The sequence below is a fragment of the Bactrocera dorsalis genome, chromosome 4, assembly GCF_023373825.1.
Source record: "Bactrocera dorsalis isolate Fly_Bdor chromosome 4, ASM2337382v1, whole genome shotgun sequence".
NCBI lineage: Eukaryota > Metazoa > Arthropoda > Insecta > Diptera > Tephritidae > Bactrocera > Bactrocera dorsalis.
In genome coordinates, this window is record NC_064306.1 from 68,343,111 (window position 1) to 68,362,141 (window position 19,031).

Consider the following 19,031-nt stretch of genomic DNA (forward strand, 5'->3'; position numbering starts at 1 on the left):
TTAACAATGACTTCCACGATGGTAAGAATCAACATTTGGATCTCTGAATGACTGAAATATTCAACAAAGAAGTTTCATTAAATTTTGTGTGCGGAATCAAATTTCTGGTGTCGAAACGTGCAGAATGTTGGAAAAGGTCTTCGGCGATAATTGTTTGCGCGAACCAGCGGTTTTCAAAGAGGGTCGAGAACGCGTTGATGACGAATCACGTCGTCCAGGAAGGCCTTAAACATCAACTGATCATCAACAAGTCAATAAAGTAGAGGAATTGGTGCTTAAGAATCGACGATTAACAGTCAGAGATTTTACATGTTTTGGTGGAATGTCAGAAAGATCAGTTGAAAACCATTTTTAAAGATAATTGGGGCCTAAGAAAAGTGAAAGCACAATTGTTTCCAAAATCGCTAAATTTTTTTCGAAAAAACAGCATCGCTTTAACGTCTATGAAACAATGCTTTCCAACTACAAAGATGTTATGAAAAGTGTTATTACTGGCGATGGACTTTGGATCTATGCTTACGACCTGGAAACAGACGATCAAAAATCACGTCAAAACAGGTCGAAAATCTAGGTTATGTTAACAGTTTTCTTCGATTATCGAGGTGTGGTGCACTCTGAACTCCTTACGAGTTACGCGTCATTTGTGTGAAGCTATTCGTAAAATGAGGCCGGTATTAAGAACCGACAACTCTTGGATTTTGCCCCACGATAAAGCAGCGTCGCATACTGCATTGATTCTCGGTGAGTTTGTCGTCAATTTTTCAACCAATATCGTGTCGCAACCGCCGTATTCGCCTGATTTAGCACCATGTGACTTTTGGCTATTCAGCAAACTCAAACGAACGCTCCGGGGAAACCGTTTTGAGTCAATTGAAGACATTAAACGTGAATCGCTACGCGCTTTGAAGGTTATTCCGAAAATTGAGGATTGGAAGAAGATGTTGTCACAAGTGTATTGGTGCCAAAGGGGATTACTTTGAGGAGGATGTTATAGATTTTGAGGAATAAATTAAGAATTTGAAAATTATGAACGAAGCCCTACTATTTTTTGCTCGTAATAGTTACTATTTAATACATATTTTCCATTTTCATTCCACTATGCATTAACGGTTTAAAATTGCATGCATCTAAAGTAGTATCAAGCTACGGCAATGCCTGGCAGCTAACAAGCGGAATTGAACGATTCAGTCGGTCAGTCAGTTAATCAGTGAGAAAACCCGAAAGGGATGATCAGTCTCATGCTACAATGAATACAGCCTCGCTTATTTTAATAGAGAGAAAGACCATCGCAAAAATAATACAGTGGCTGTCACAATGTTCATCATAAATTGAAGTGAGCTACAGCTCAGACTCGGATTGTTTAGTATTGGAAATCTAATCAGGTCTCTTTTTTTTACATATTGTGACTAATAGATGCGACAAAATTTTTAAGGAGCTTAACGCATTTGGAATGAAGAATAAAGACGATAATCTCCTACTCAGACGATTCATTGAACGAATCAAGGCAATAGATTTATGAGTGCATTATATCTAGAGATCAAAAAGAGATGATGAGTACCAACCTCGAATATTTGAGTACAGTTTCGATGAAAGCAGATTTTGCTTGGCAATATTATGCCTCCACAATAAGATTGAGACACTAAATTTATAGAAGCAAAATAATTTACAATTTTTGCCATGAAAATTCTTACGATCTACGATCTTCTTTCTCATTACTCTCAGAACACCGTTTGACATATGCTTACACTATGTACATATTTAATAGAAGAATGGCAAGCAGCTGGTGACTGTAGTACACAATTGCTTAGTGTTGATAGTCATGATACATGCAACATCATGGGGCATGCAACAAGCGATCAATGTAAATCTAAATGCTTCCCATAGATCACGATAATCGTCATGGGTTGCAACAGCCTACCTACCGTTAACCAACAAGTCTAACGCACAACAACGACACCAGCGGACAGTGAACAGTGGAAGACAGACAACAGACAGACAGACGGACTGACGCACTGGCGGAGCTCACGTTACGTCTACACCAGGGAGGATAGCGCATACTAGTTGCGGAAATCAATCACTTCGCACAAAATGTGCGAGTCTGGCAATTACTGTTGCCACCGATGCCTTTTGACGATAGTTGCCCACCAGAATTGATGATGCATGTTGCCATTGTTTTGCTTTGCTTCGCTGCTGCTGCCGTAGCCAACCGAACCGTTGGTCTGTGCGTGGTTGTTCTTGTTGTTTGGCTACGTTTGCTAAGCATGTTGCACAGTGTGATTCGTTATTGTGTCGGCCTGTTGACTTGCTGATTGGTGTTGTTGATGTTGTGCGCTAAGTGTGAGCTTTGGTTGCTGTTGTTGTTGGCGCTTGGTGGCGCTTCAACGTTTTCACGCCCGTTTTGGTGTTTTTCGGCATATTAAACGAACGAAAATGGAAAAAGACAAACGCATGCAGCAACAGCAGCAACAATAACAACAACAACAACACTAACGCACTGATCATCGCTTGGCTTGTCAAGCTAGCCACGGCGAAGATTTTGTAATGCTGCGATCCTCTGACAGCGATTTAAACGGTTGCTGTCGTCGCTATTGTTACTGCTCGTTGTTGTTGTTGTCCAATTTGCTGCAATAAGAGTAAAAGTGGTTAAAAGTGGCATGGTATCTATAGGCCTCTTGGCGCTGACCGCTCAACCACTTTGCGGAATGTTTTGACTGCGCGCCTGCGCATATTTCATTGTTGTATTTAGCAGGAGTTTATCGGCGCTCACACACACACTTCCACACCGAACATGTACCGTACAATGTATGCGCCTTGTTGACTGCGGCGCTTATTTATTGCGTTGACCACCGCTGTGTGTACGTGCGTTTGTGTGTAGGTATGCATGGTAATTTGGTTGGAAAATCTTGCTGCGGGCGTGCGGAAATCTAAAAAATCTCTTTGATTGCACGCCGTTCCGGCTTGATCTCACGGTGCGCTGTTTGGCCGTTGAGCGGCTGATCGGCTGGTGGTGGCATTTTATGCCTAGAAGTGACATTTCATCTACACACGTCTTGTCAAATTAGTAAGTTGATGCATCGCCTCCGCGTACATGTAGACTTCCGGGGAGGATAGCCGCTCGCTCTATTTGAATAAAATCAATTGAAGGCAATAAAAACGGTATTTTTCGGAAAATAGAAGAGCAACAGGTTTGATGGGAAAATATCGACGGGACAGTTTGTATGGCAGCTATATGTTATAGTTGTCCGATCTGCACAATTTCTTCGAAGATTGTAGAGCTCTCTTAGTCAATGGTGTCTGCATCATTTTTTGTGAAGATATCTGGCCAAAAAAAAAATATTTTCTCTAGAAAAACTTGATTTGGTTCGATCAGTGTATATGGCTACATCTCACAGTGATCCGACATTGGTGGTTCCCACAATCGAGCAGCTTCTTGGAAAGAAAAAGTAGTAGGAAAAATTTCAGTTCGATTTTCGTCATGTTGATCAGTTATAAAGCGTCCCTGACATTTTCTTCTGGGTTTCAGAAATTTCGTTGCAAATCCTTTACGTGATAGAATATTTATTTGAAAGAATCTTCCAGTTATTTGTTATTGCAAATAATATGAGTCTCCAAATATTTCCATACATTTTTCCAGCTCCACATATATGTAGGTGACTACTTTACTTCTAAACTTAGGTACAAAGCATAGGCATATATTTGTGTATGTAAAAACACCAATGACCACCGGTTAGTAAGGTATCATGCCTCCCAGTCAATTGCAAACAAAACCACATTATGGCAACATAACATTTTACGCTTTTTCCATGCGCAAAGCGTTCGTTTTTGTTTGGCGAAATTGCGCACGCGCAACTGACTCACAAAACGTGACCACGAAACGCTGTAAAATGTGAAAATGCAAAAGAAGCGAAATAAGTGAAATAAGCGACAACTTCTGTAGCCCTGTGAAAATCAATAAAATCAAACCGCCAATGAATGTCGCCTCAAGTACTTTTCCGTACTTCTTCAATTGCTTGCTTGCTTTAATTTACTAGTAACGTTTTCCGCTCAAAAACCAACTGCGCTTTTTTTTTTAGCTTGTGGATATCACTGAAAAACTATTAATATGTAATCATGCATTTCCTTGGGGTATCGGAAATTCTTTTATATGTAAATATGGTAAGAGCGGAGACGAAATTATGGACAAGAGGGAGATAATGTGTTTGTTTGATTTAAATTTTTTTTTTTAAAAAAGGCTGAGCATTATAGAGGATGCCTTGTTAAAAAAGCCCACAACGGTGTTTCAAATAAGAAATTATGAATATGGCTTATGCTAGAAAATAGATCTTGGTACGACTACAACAAGATTGATTGATTGATATGATCATTTATGTTTGCTAGGATTATTGCTAGAATTGTCTGAGCTATATTTCAGAATTAGAAGGTTAATCAAAAGCACTACTGATGCTCCTGAAAGATCCGCAAGCACTTCTAAAACATTACAAATGCGTTGAAATGAAAAACTGAGTACAATAGAGCAACTTATGCCGTTACTCAATAGGCTTCCCATGACTCATAACAACAAAGTTCGCATTGTTGAAGAATAAAATTTAGGAGGTTCACAGTTGCATGGACTTGAGTTTTTTTTTACGGGGTTAGATCATCGAAATAACAGCCCTTGGCCCGATGAAATACGGCCGTTGTGGGAATTGTATGGACTTGAGTCGAAACAAGCGCTAGAAAAATCAATCGATGGCGAGCATATGAGCAAATGTAAAACAGGTACAAGGTGTATGAATAGCTTACAAAAAATTTGAGACGATAGACGTAAATAGGAGCAAAAAATAACGAGAAGTGTTTGCTAGAATAGTTGGTACTCAAAACAAAAAATGCCTAAAACCATAATTTCGGCAAGTTCTTGAACGAACACGTACTGCGTCTACCAATAGGGATGACGTGACATGACGGCTTGTGGCGCCAATGTTTGTTTACGGATTTATGTCAAAATGTGTCAGTGAATTCAGTAAAGTTTGCCATTTAAACATGTCACGTTTCACGTTTTCCTTCAACCCTTGGAAATTGTCCAAGATTATTACGCAAATTCACGTACTCCGAAAAATTCGTCTTCATGGAATAATCGTCTTATCAGATGAAGCTCATTTCTGGCATAATAGCTTCGTCAACTAACATAATTGTCGCTATCGGAGTAAATATTTTCTCATGTGGGTCAGCAAACGTATTTAGATCCCCAAAACTTACAGTTTGGTGCGGATGCGATATGGCGGCATTATCGGGCCTTATTTCTTTTGGAATGAGGCAGGAAATGCCGTTACCATCAATAGTGACTTTCCTTCCGGACTTTGATTAAATTAACTTTGAAGGTCTGCATTTCCAACAAGACAGTGCACCCTTTCATATTTCGCGTCTAAACGTGAATATAAGGATGAAAAGTTTGGCGTATCATTAATTTCGAGAAGAAACCCAATAGAATGACCACCAAGATCAAGCGATTTAACACCTCTAAATTATTTACTCTGAGGATAAGTTTTATCAAAAGTGTATGCCAATCAATCGGAAACACTTGAGGAGTTCGTAGACAACATTCTGCGCAGCATAGCCGAAATTTTAGCCGATGTGTACCGGCATATCAAAAATTGGCGGAAGAGAATGGAGATACATATATAAACGGAATCGTAGTGGTGATTTGACCGATAGTTTGTTCAAATCGAAAAATACCAAAAAATTATTTGCATAACAAAACAGAAACGATTTTCGCCAGATTTGATTGTTTTATATAATTTTAAAATCATTCTTTCTTCTTGTTGAGCCCTATATGCATATACATACTTCTATATATATATGTAAATGTGGCTGTATTAGATTTAGTATGTAGTAGGGGACAATTTTACAAAATTCTTGATTTCCCATAATTTCTTCTGTTTTCAAATTCATATCTCCACGTGACCTTTTTAAGGTAGAAGCTTACTAACTTAAATAATTTTCCCACTTATTTTCTGAAAATATTTTACAATTGGCGACATTTTTACTCTGAGCAACTGTAACATAACCTCACTTTTATTTATTTTCGGGTTATGTGTATGGCAATTTCTAAATAAATTCACGGTGTAACTAACTTAGCATACATTGCATAACGTCCACACGTAAACCGTACCTACTTCGAGTCAAGTTGTAATCTGATGGTTCAAACATTACAGTTATGCATAAACGCACAGGTATTTCTAGGTAAGCACATGCAGCGCAATTCACTTTGAAGACTTTTTGCGAAGCGCCATCGCGATATGGCAAAGTTAATGTCAGAAAATTTGTAATCATGTCATTTATCTGCTCATTTGTAATTAACTGTAAATTCATGTCAAATGTATTTACAGCGCTGCTTATGTAATTTGTCAATAATGTGCCCACATAAGTATACACGAGTAAGTATGTCGATATGCGTGCCACTTGACAGTTAACTGTAAATTTGCCAGATTTGGCTAATTCGCGTTGAGGTTTGCTGCACAAAATATTATAAAAAAAAAACACTGCAAGTTTTATTACATCAAACTATTTAAAGGTGAAATGTACTCGAACACGCATAAGTTATACACCATAAATGCATGCTTAGGATAGGTGGCTGTTTGACTCACCATCTCATCCAAACTCTTCAAATCGTTGGTGATAATTTGCGGTTGTGGGCCATACATCAGCATCGGGCTATTATCGTCGTCGTCCTCATTCTCCGAATCGCTGTCGAACATATCGGTTTCTGTGGCGACATTATCGGTATTGATGCCGATCTCAGTTTGTGTGCCAGTCGCATCGGCGTTGTCTGTTTGTGTGCCACACCCAATTCCATTCGCTTTGTTGTCGGCGGCGATTTCTCGATCGATTTGCCGCTCCATCTGCACCAGCATGGGTGCGAGCATACCTGTTAATTTAATACGTTGCAATTATTTTCACATATACCATTCACATTTGCCAATCTATGTATGGATGTGTGTTTGTGTGTTAGTGTGTTTTTGCAAAATACACGCGTGACTAATATGCAAATTATGAAAAATGTAAATAAACTGCATATAAGTGAAGTGCTGTTGTTATAACTCACCAAACTTAGCGCCGCGACGCGCCACTTCCAATAGACATAGGATCACATGTTTCTCGTTCTTTCGCATAATCAAATCATCTGTTTCGAATAGTAGGCACTCGATTATCTTAAGGCTTTTCCTGAAAAAATACACAATAAACGGAGTTAGAAGATAAGATCTGTAAGCAATTACTTAATGTGAAAAAAAATTTTGATTTTGTTATAAGTAATACAATTTGTTTTATTATTAAAATTTTTTTATGCATTATCTTTAGAACTCTTATCGACTAGAGCCAACGAAGGTATTACAAAGATCGTCACTTTTTAAGAGTTATAGTTACGGAAAAAGAGTGGATCACATTGCTAAAGAGTATACACAGTTTCAATACTGTAAGCAATTTTTTTTGTAAATATTAAGCGAAGAATTAGTTTTAGTTCGTAATTTTGCTAAATGTTGTTTCAATTTTCATATGATTTCGATTGGGTTAAGGGGCGTTACCAGTGTAATCAATGAAAAATTAGACGATTTTCGTGATTTTTTTAAAAGAAAGTACTCAATCGTATGTTTCGAAGTTCTTTACAAGGTGCTTTCCAAAGTAAACAGGACTTTTTAAGAATATGCTATATTTATCGATTGTCCAGTGAGAATTTCATTACATTTCATTGATTGGAAGTGAAGTTATTGCGTTTTAAGTGTCAGTATGTTTGTGTTATCGGTGCGAAAATGAGCTTCGAACAAAGAGCCAACATTAAATTTTGTTTTAAAATTGGTAAAACTTTTACCGAAACGTTTCAATTGATGAAACAAGTTTACGGCGATGATTGCCTATCCCGTAGCAGAGTGCACGAGTGGTTTCAACGTTTTCAAAGTGGTCGTGAGGACATAAATGACGATCAACATGTGGGCCAATCAAAATCCGTGATCACCGGAAATTCCATCGAAACTGTGCGTGAATTCATCAAAAATCAGCCGAAATTATCATTGAAATTCATGGAAATGGAATTGAACATCTCCAAAACATCGATTTATCGCATTTTGACCGAACATTTGGGCTTACGAAAGGTTTGTTCCGCACAAATTGACTGACGACCAAAAATTGCTCAGAATCCAACATTTGAAGGACGATTATTTGACCAAAAATCACATTTTAACAATTAACCACTCCCTGTATTCACTTGATTTGGCACCGTGCGACTTTATCCTTTTCGGAAAAATCTATTTGCCCATAAAAGGAAAGCGTTATGCAGACGTAGAGACCATTCAAAAGGCTTGCACCGGCATACTGGCAACCATACCGGCCAACGAGCTAAAACACTCTTTCGACATGCTTTTGGAGTGAGTCTATTTTGAATAAAATAAATTGATTTTGCCGAAAAACCCATTTGTTCTGTTTTTATTTTTTAAGTCTTGTTTACTTTACCTGTTTACAAACCTTGTATATTTAAATATATATAAGTTAATGAAGCTTTGCACACTTTGGCTTTTCACAAATTCAAATCAATAAAAAAGCAGTCTGCTCGGATTTGAAATAATTTTCATTTGTTCAATTAGTATTTGGTTACAATCAGATTACAAACTAGATATTCGAATAATCGCTTTTTTAGTTATTTGAATAATTTTAAGAGCCCTAAAAACATATCTGATAATATATTAACAAAAAAATTTTGTATCCTTACCTGCACCAGGTTATAAAATTGGACACATTGTCGCGTGAAAAGAATGTTCCGCTTTTAGCTGCTGGCAAGTAATGTACATTACCCATGGCGAGAATGGGGCCGGCCGAGCCGGAAGTCATTGAGCGCGTCATCGATTTGTTGCGGGCCTGACGGCGAGCCAAGTAATCCTCAGCCGCTTGGCGTACATAGTTCGCGTGCTGTAGCAACAGAAAAATAAGAAAAAAAATTAGTTAATTTAAATCCATAATAAAAAGAGTTGGAAACCTTACACTAAATTTGTACTAAAAAAATAAAATTAAGCAACATTATATAATCAATTCTAGTTACACTTAATTAAATATATGTATGTGTGGATGTGTGTGCAAGCACATTCACTCGATAAACTCATTATCGTAATGTTAATGCTGAGATCGAAGCACGAATGCGTTTGATGCCAAAAATACCAAAGAATTTGTGCTTGCGAATGCCGCATTTTTAGGTTGACACGCCGCGTTGCAATGCAAACGAAAATAATATCACTTTCTAGTGCGGCGCTTGCACTTACAACAAATACGCGTACAGTGTTCTCTACTTCACGCACTTGGGATGAATTTATTTGCTTATCGGATACATTGAACATTCTCCCATATTTGTTAAAATCATACATAAGGCTTTGCAGAAAATAATTTAGAAAAAATCTTCATTCATATGCCATATAGAGCTTATATTTGAACTTATGACTCAATACCTTCTAAAGTACTGGAAAACCACAACCTCTGCTCTTTCATAGGAAAAAAATATTTTTTAAATATTTAAAGGTTTATGAATTCTCTGAAAGATGATGTTTCGGAAAGAATTTCTTTGCTACCCGCATATTTTTATTTTCTAATAATTACACTACATAGTTTACAGTCATTTTGCGAATATGATGTTAGAGACGGTTTCGGTTACTAAAACTGAGAATGATGAACTCAAATTCGTAATCAGGGCACCTCAAGTACCCCATAGATCTCTTAGCACAACAGTCGCAATTTTTCCTTCAGATTTGTTGAGTAGTAACATTTTATTTTTGTTAAAATCAGTATTTTTGAAAAAGGATATTCTGCTTTCATTACATTTACAACAGCGCGCCAGTCATTCTTTCTATTCGCTGTTTGGCACGAATTGGAGATTCCAAGTCTAGCCAGGACCTTCTCCTATGGTGTGGAGGATTTCCATTTCCTTTGCTTCCCCTGGCGTGTACTGCGTCGAATACTCTCAGAGTGGAGTGGAGTGTTTTCGTCCATTCGGACAGCATGAACAAGTCAGCGTAACCGCTGCACTTTGTCAATGTCGTCGTATATCACAAACAGCTTATCGTTCCATCGAATGCGGTATTCGCCGTTGCCAATGGGCCATAAATCTTCCACAGAATCTTTCTCTCGAAAACTCGAAACGTCGACTCATCAGATGTTGTTATTATCCATGCTTCTGCACCATATACCAGGACGGGGATGATGAGTGACTTGTAGAATTTGGTCTTTGTTTGCCGAGAGAGAGCTTTACTTCTCAGTTTCCTACTCAGACCGAAGTATCACCCGTTGGTAAGAGTTATTCTGCGTTTATTTCGAGACTGACGTTGTTGTTGGAGTTAATGCTGGTATATTTATATATGTACATATCGAAATTAGGCAGTTAAAATGATACTGAAACTATTAATTGTCGGAGTTATATATGTATCTATAGGATAAAAGTCGAATAGTAAGTGGTGGAGCACTATATACCTTTAAATAAAAATATCAATTTCTAGTAAGTGCATTCACACAAATATATGGGTAGGAGCATCTGAAGAAATGCACACTTGCATTTAATTATTTGCGCGATTGTGCGTCAGATATTTGAAAAATCCCAAATAAACGGCTTAACTAAATATATGAGCATATAAATAAAGACATAAAAAATAGACAGTGCCGCGCGAATCACCGGCATCAGTGAATTGGATATTTGCCACTGCAATTGGCAAGCGTTGTGTCTTCCTCAGGCGGGGCTGATGACCAAGCGAACGACAGCAGCGGTAACAATGTAACGCATACGCAGCTCGGAGGTGAGTGTGACTCTTCGCGGATGCGGTCCATTTAAAATTGGGCACATTGTCGAATTATTGCAGACGAAATTGTTTTCATATTATTACGCACATGCATACATATACACATACATGCAAAAATACATATGTATATGTACATAGTGATGTATCTACGGCTAATAATGCGCTCACCACAGTTTTTTATGCTAAAGATTTTTATGAACTTAGCATTTGAGTGTGCAGCTAGAGCGTATAGTATATATCTATATATGTATGTATATGTTAAATTCTGTGTGCCAAACATTCTCAATTTTCATGGTTAAAAAATTCAAGTATAATATTAGAATAGTTGTGCCTGTTTTTTCTAGAAATTTAGGCGTTCGAATGTTACTCATACGCGACGTATGTATGTTCCCGATATATGTATGTACATTGTGACAAGTACCCAGAAATTGTAATTTAAATTTCCCGGATAAGTGATATTTCAAGAATTTGTCTAAAATTTTGTAATTCTAATCAAAAGGCTTACGGTGATTCATTTTTATCAAAAACACAAGCCTATGAGTGGTACAAAGTCTTCAAAGACTTTGCAATGCAAGTTTTAGAGAGATGCCAAGAGACCTCTACATCTCTCCCGAGTCCGTTTGAATGATTTTGATGGATATTGTGGTTAAGAAACGCATTCTTGCTCAACCTCCCGATAAGGCGGATCGTAAAAAGGTCTCTTTGGACATGCTTGATCGTGCGAATTCCGATCCCACATTCATGAAGAGCATTATAACTGCCGATGAGACATAGGTTTATGAGTTTCACATGTAAAAAAGTCAACAATCATCGCAATGAAGCCAAAAAACGAACCGAAACCAAAAAAAAAACGCGCCAAAGCCCCTCAAAAATAATGATGCTCATGGTTTTTCGATATTTGTTGTTTGGTGCATCATGAATTTGTTTCGGAGGGATAGACGGCCAAAAAAGAGTTATATTTCGCCATATTGAGGCGTTTGCGTGAGAACATCCGTCGAAAACGGCCGGAATTGTGGAAAAACAAGATCGAGTGGAAAGGGTTCTGTTTCGAGTTAGGACCTTGTGTAGTGCATAAATAACCGGCGACCTACTGTGAACTTTACCGCTTAGTCAATGAGAGAGCCAATCAGAATAAGAATATATACACGAATGTTGCCGAAATATCATATCAAAATAATTTAGATATATAGTATGGGAAAGCAATTTTTTCTATATTTCTTAAAAATAAAATATTTTTTATTTTCTTTTTTATTTCCAGCATTTTTTCTTCTCACGCCAGTCACATGCAGTCACGCTCTACTCAATCGAACAGGTTTAAGCGCTCACGCGCACATACATACATATTTAGACAACGACATGCACGAGAAATGCATTTCTTATCAACCAACTGGCATAGAGCTAAAATCGAAATATTAGTAATATTGACAAACTGTTGACAATACGACACCTGCATGCGCCCACGCCAAAAATAAAATGTTCATCAAAATATGTAAATAAGTGAAAAAATGCAAATAATACAAATTCATCTGGGATTTAATGTAGTAATAATTTGTTGGCAAACACTTTCAATTTCAATTTGAATAGAAATTGAAATCTCAAACCACTCAAATGAAGCAAAAGTGTTGGACCGCTTTTAGGAAAACCGATTTATTTATTTACTGACTTAACACTTTGTGGGCGACGAGCTAAATTAAACCGCACTCCATCAATGCATTGAACTGTTGCTGTCTGTTGCAAATGCTCTGACAGCTACAACAATAGCAATGACGGCAGCGGTGGCAGCAGCGAACGCCCCTTTTGGGCAGCTTAGCCGATTGGATTTCGAGCTTGAAAGTCAATGCTGGCCGCTGAGCGACATGACATGAAGTGAAGCGTGGAAACGTGCACATTCCGTCAGCGAGCCGATTAATAACTTTATTATTAGATATCAGTGCGAAGATTGTAAAGAAATGCTAATGGCGTTACGAAAATTAAAACTCAAAATGCTCTCCTGACTATTTGTAATATTTCAAGTAATTTTATTGCTGCGAAACTGTCACTTGAGAAGTGCGCAAGTTAAGCAATTCAATTATTTGGAAAGTGAAATTTTCGAGATATTATTGCTTTGCTGACAAGTGGTCAGTTTTGAGTTGTGTCGGTTATGCGCATGCGTAGAGTGGATTTCAACAGTGTAGTAATTAGTGTACGTATTGTGCACGAGTTAATATGTATGCATATGAGAATGCTTAAAAAGACCATCATTTAGTAAGTTGAGGAGCATGTAGGTGTGACATCTTTAAATGTTGATAGTGATGAGCAGATATGGTATTATTTGATGCAATGATATTAGGAGGAATGGTGGTGATTTTTTCCATTTGTTGCGATGTGATACAAGATTATGCAATTTTTTACCCTTACGTTGTATGGGTCTATCAGATGCGTTGAGCTAGACTTAGATTTTAGATTTGAGATTTTTTAAATTGTTAATTATTTATAAACAATTGATTTGGTACTATTGTGGTTTTGTTTAACTAGTTTTGGTTTGATATGGGTTTCAGTAATATTAAGGGATGTGTTATAATATGAACATAGGAAGCCATGATGTGTTATAATATCTTATAGTGTCATACCTAAATGTCGTTGACATAATAAAGGAGATTAGAATTTTGTAATTTTATGTGATATGATAAAAATAGATGTGATTTTAGATGATGTGTTATGAATTGATTTGATGAGAAGTCATATGTGAGGTGTTAAGATATAAAGTGATATCATGTATGATAGGATATGATATGATACAGAAATGATTGATGTGATATGTAATGAATGTCAGTGACGTGTTATATTAAATGGCGTGAGGTTTAATGATAAAATGTGATATGGTGTGATGCGATATGGTGTGATGTGATATGATGATGTGATATTATGTGCGATATGATATGACGTTATATTATGTGTGATTTTATATGATGATATTATGATAGTGAGTATGATGTGATTTGACTGTTACTAGAAGATGTGATGTGTTATTTTAACATTTGATATTATACAATATGTGATATGTGATTTGATGCGTAGTTTCATGATAACATGTAATTTGTTGCGATGTGATGTGTTGTGGCTTATTAAGATAAGATGTAATGACAATATATGTTGTGACGTTTTATTATAAGGTGTTAAGTAATGTGTGATATAATGTGATGTGATACTCTACCATATGATGTGATGTTAGTGATATGATGTCCTGTAAATTTTTATTTATTTGTACTTATTTTTTATTTTATAATAATTAAAAAATATAATTTTTTTTTAGAATTAGTTTCATAATTTGACAGATTATTAGACAATGGCACTTTAAGATATATGATAGGATCTCGCCTAGTTGTGATGTGGTATGAATTTATTTACTTTGGATAGAAATATGAGGGGTTTTTTATATGAAAACATATAATCTGACATGAATTGATATGATGATGTGATGTTGCCGATCTAAAAATAATACACTAATGCTAATATTTTCAATTTTAGATCTTCTAATGTGTTTTGACCCCCATTGTCGATTTTAACTTTTTCGCTTTCCATTAGATGACAGTGTGACGCGGTATGCACCATAGAAAAAGTACGTTCATAATTACATATATTATAATAAGTTCTTTCTAATATGATCGCGCAATTCAATTACTTTCACAATATGCTGCAATGGAAATGCTTTCATGCAGTAATTTTTTAAGATGCTTGCAATGACAGGAAAATAAGTGCTCTAAGTTCATTGCAAATTAGTTGCAACTATTCTCCACGCACGACAATAACAACAAGGCACCTGTTGCAATGTGCTGGAAATAATTACGACAAAGAAACGCATATGTACCGCTTGTCAGCTGGTGGGTGTAGCATACTTACATATATACATCTATATGCACATATAGTAAATATATGACACCCATTTATGAGCACACAGGTTGCATTTCTACAATCATAAATAACTGTTATGGCATGCGAAAGTGCAGGAAGGCATTGTGTTAAAGAAAGTTTCCTACTCACAGCAAGTGCCACAATTACAACAGTAATGCAAGCAGACGCATATTTCGCATTTTTAATTTGTATTTTCATTTCTTGTTTGTTTGTTTGCTTGCTTGTCTGCCTCCTCCTCGCGCTGCTTCACTTTTAGCTTTAATTGCTGGCAAACGGCAAACGGCAAAGCAGTGAAAAGTGTAGGAAGTTATTGCTGGCGCGCGGCGTGATCACCCGACCAAGAAGTTAGCTCATAAACAACAACAACAAAAAAGCGCAACCGAACTAAATATATAAATGTGTGTAAGTTGAAGCTTAACTAGCATAACGTTGCATATATTCATTGTCGCTGCCGCTGTTGTTGTTACTGTTGCTGTTGCTGGCGCAGGCACAGGTAATTAGATTAGGTTAGGAGAGAATGTGTGTCAATAATGCGATGTTCGCTTTTAAGTGCAGCACATTTATGAATATTGCAAATGCATACAATTACAACAATTACATGCTACATACACATATAAGCATATGCATGTGTGTATGCTCTAAAATACATATGTGTGTGTACATGCCTGGCATTTGACAAAAGTATTATGTGTTGTGTTGTTGCGCTTATGTAATATGCTTAAAGCGCCAACTAAGTATGACAAGAAGCACATAATAATCATATGTATGTATATGTATGTGTGTATGTAAAAGTCCCAATATGCACGTGAGTACGTAGGTATGCGCTAAGTACGATTAACTGTTGGAACTTCCGTGAATTTCATTTTGCGCTTTGTCAGCTAAATGACGCCGCTAGGGGGTAATGACTTGTGAATATTCGCACCTTAAATGCCTTAATTACCTTCAAACGAATTTGAACGATTAGTGAATTATGCAGAGAAATACATACTCTACACATGTATTTACATACAACTGTATATTTATAGCAAACAATTCCAATTTCACTTTTTAAATTGTCACACTTTTGACAATATCTCACCCACATAATCTAAAGATAGACCATACATACATACATACATACGTACATATGTAGATATGTAGGTGGCTATTAAGCACATATTACATACATACACTCATGTTTAACAGTTTCTAATGATTTGTGCACACATTCACACTCACTTGCGCATGCAAATGAGCATTGTTAATCCGTTATTTTCAACAACAATTTAATATTTGCCGCCTCTGTGCAAAGCCAGGTAATTTGTTTAATTAATTGAGCAAATAAATTCATTCCGTTATAATTTGCATACTCGCAGATATTCATTACTTTTATGTACATATGTATGTATGTACTTGTGCCGTTTTGACGGACAAATATGTTTAGTTCAAGGCGAGACAAATTTTGTGTCATATTAATAACAAAATAACTGTTAATCTCTTATAAGCTTTTCTCTGACTCATTTGGAAATAATTCATCATTTCGACGCATATGACAATACTTTTGATTTACTTTAGAAAATAATTAAGCAATTATAACATTTATATGCATTATTCTTAATCATTAGTGTTTTCCATAAAAAAATTAAAAATAACCTCACTTAAGCGATTATATTCACTTGCCACTACTGCCTACTACTTAACACTATTCAACAGTTCTGAATGAAAAATTTGCTACCGATGTGCTATGGGTGCTGTAGGGTATTAGAGATGTCCTGATTACGAATTTAAATTCAAAAATATATCTCGAACATCTAGTTTTGAAAATTTAGTAAATGGTGGTGGGGTAATCTTTACACTCTATAACTACAACACAAAACACATAATTTTCGATTCTAGCAATCCAAAACCCCAAGAAACAGCTTCTAACATCACAGTCGCAAAATGACTAGTGTTATCGGTGATTTAGTATATATGATTTTGAAAATTTTTGATGTCTTTAATCTCTAGTCTATCTTCAGGAGGATCTCCAAAAACGTTAGAGTAAATACTGACATCACCACTGCCTAAGAAATGCGATGGATGGGACAAAGACTAAGGCGAGTAGGTCCTTGTGGCATTTACTACAGTGGCTATATAAAGGAACGCAAATTCAGTGTGGGATTCGTGGTGGAAGAGAGACTCCGTCGGCGAATAATGGCATTTACCTCGGTGGATGAACGTTTAGCCACAATACACATCAAAGCGCAGTTCTTCAACATTTCGCTGATTTGCGCCCTAGCCCCGACGGAAGATAAGGACGATGTGGCGAAAGATGTTTTCTATGAGCATTTGGAGTGCACCTATGAGAGCTTCCCCGCCACGAAGTCAAATACTTGACTGATCGACTTCGCCGTTTTTGTTTATTTGGCACCTATGGGCTTCATTACTTATACTCGTAAGGGAGGAATGATTTTCATATAGTTTACGAAATCGTAACTGATTTTAACCCAATTTATGATTGCATATAAGGTGTAAGCTGTATTTTAGTAAAAAGTTGTGTATTTTTTTATAGCAAATTTGACTTTTATGACACCTATCGAGTTTTAATTGTGGATTGTGATTAAATAAAGAACAGCGAACTTCAAAAATATCGATTTTTTATACAAAAGTCCTCGTTAGGACGAGAGCTTAGCAAGCACTTGGCTCATTCAGAGGCCAAAAAATAGGATATTGCACAGTCATCACATCTTAATTGCTCATTCAATTTCACTTGAATAAGGTCAGTTCAGTCTTAAGAGCATACCTGACGCGCTATACATATTATATGCATATCTACATTCATGCCATATATATGTACATACATAGTTCAATGAGAAAAAGTACTAAAGCACTCGACGAAAATGATTACTGCCTGGCGCACATAATTTAATTTAAGTGCATAAGAATGGGTGCATTTACATACATTTCGCTGCAAATGTGTGTGTGTATGTATGTATAAAAAATAAATATATACATACATAGCTAGGTGAATGGATGCGCCGATTGGTGCAACTTGCAACGCGCTTCAGGTATGCGTCTGTGTGTGTGTGGTTTGTTAATAACAATATCGGAAAAGGCGGTAGTGCTCATTAAATTAGGTAACCTAAATATGTCTGGCACATAATCTAATGAAGCCAACAAAGTTGTTGGAAAATGCAACTACAATAACACTTGCATTGTTTATAATAGGGTAGGCATGTGCACATACACGCAGACATATACATATACAGAAATATGGTACTTATGAACGAGATGATGATGTTGTGCGTCGCTCAGGTGGGCGAATAAGAAGAAGCTGCACTGCAAAATGTAAGGCGCTGTGTTTACACAATCAAATATATTATATAAACAAATGCATAATTCAATAGACTCAAAGGTATTCGAAGTGCAGACAACGCTGGGGGCATATGTAAATGGGAATGTGTGTGTATATGTATGTATGTGTATGTATGTAGGTAAGTAATGTGTAATAATAATACTGAAAAAAAACTATAAGTTATGAACAGAAAATATGCAGTGATTTCCTACAATCAAAATATACTAGGGTGAGCCAAAAACTATAAAATATTCATATCGATATATAATATGAAGTGATTTCCTATATTCAAAATATACTATGATGAGGCAAAACTATAAAATATTCAAATATATTTAAAATATACTAGGGTAGGCCAAAAATATTGCAATTTTCGCAAAGTTGCACATTTTTTCATAAAAAAATTTGAATAAAAATTGAAAATCCAAAAAGTTTTGATTAAAAATTAAAAAAAAAATTACGCAAGTGCGAAAAATTTAATTTTAAACACCATTTTTTAATTTTTAATTTTAAACTTGAGATGACCAAAAAAAAAAAATATAAAAATTTATTTTTAACTATAGAAATTTGAAATTTGTTTTACATTTCGGGATTACAAAAAATAAAAAAAATTAAATTTTAATTAAATTATTTGCAACCCTAAATATCGGTGATATTTTCCTTTTGAAAGTCTGAATGACAAATTATTGTTAAAAATTAATATACAAATATATTTTTATTGTAAAATGCAAAAAAAACTTTATTCTTAAAGGAAAGAAACTCAACACAACTGCGCTTGCGTCAGCTCGTATGATTGCATTGCCGCACTGCCTGTTTGATTGAACAGCTGACATAGTGTGTTCGATTCGCTACTCTCCAAAGCGCCGCTGGTCGTATATAAATAATGAATGCAACTCTGCGTGTAAATTATTTTGCAACTACAACTTTTTAATTGCATATATTCCAAAAAAACTTTTTGGATTACCCTCATACCATCTCGATATACTTATAAATCAAACTTTTATATAACCCTTACTATGCAGCTC

At 36.1% G+C, this 19,031-nt stretch overlaps 2 protein-coding genes across 5 annotated transcripts in view; one reads left to right on the forward strand and one right to left on the reverse strand.

Annotated features, from left to right (window-relative positions):
• The window catches only part of LOC105224932 (calcyclin-binding protein), a 233,180-nt gene that overhangs the window by 95,089 nt on the left and 119,060 nt on the right, over positions 1–19,031 (forward strand). The gene's annotated exons all lie outside the window — the stretch shown is intronic.
• LOC105224934 (GAS2-like protein pickled eggs) overlaps positions 1–19,031 on the reverse strand; it is a 147,013-nt gene that overhangs the window by 10,884 nt on the left and 117,098 nt on the right. For all 3 annotated transcript variants that reach the window (XM_011203199.4, XM_019989751.3, XM_019989750.3), the window contains exons 4-6: positions 8,738–8,934; positions 7,082–7,200; positions 6,624–6,904 (exon numbers count right to left, since the gene is read on the reverse strand). In XM_011203199.4, the coding sequence (XP_011201501.2) occupies positions 6,624–6,904; positions 7,082–7,200; positions 8,738–8,934 (597 nt within the window). The remainder of the gene's footprint in view (positions 1–6,623; positions 6,905–7,081; positions 7,201–8,737; positions 8,935–19,031) is intronic.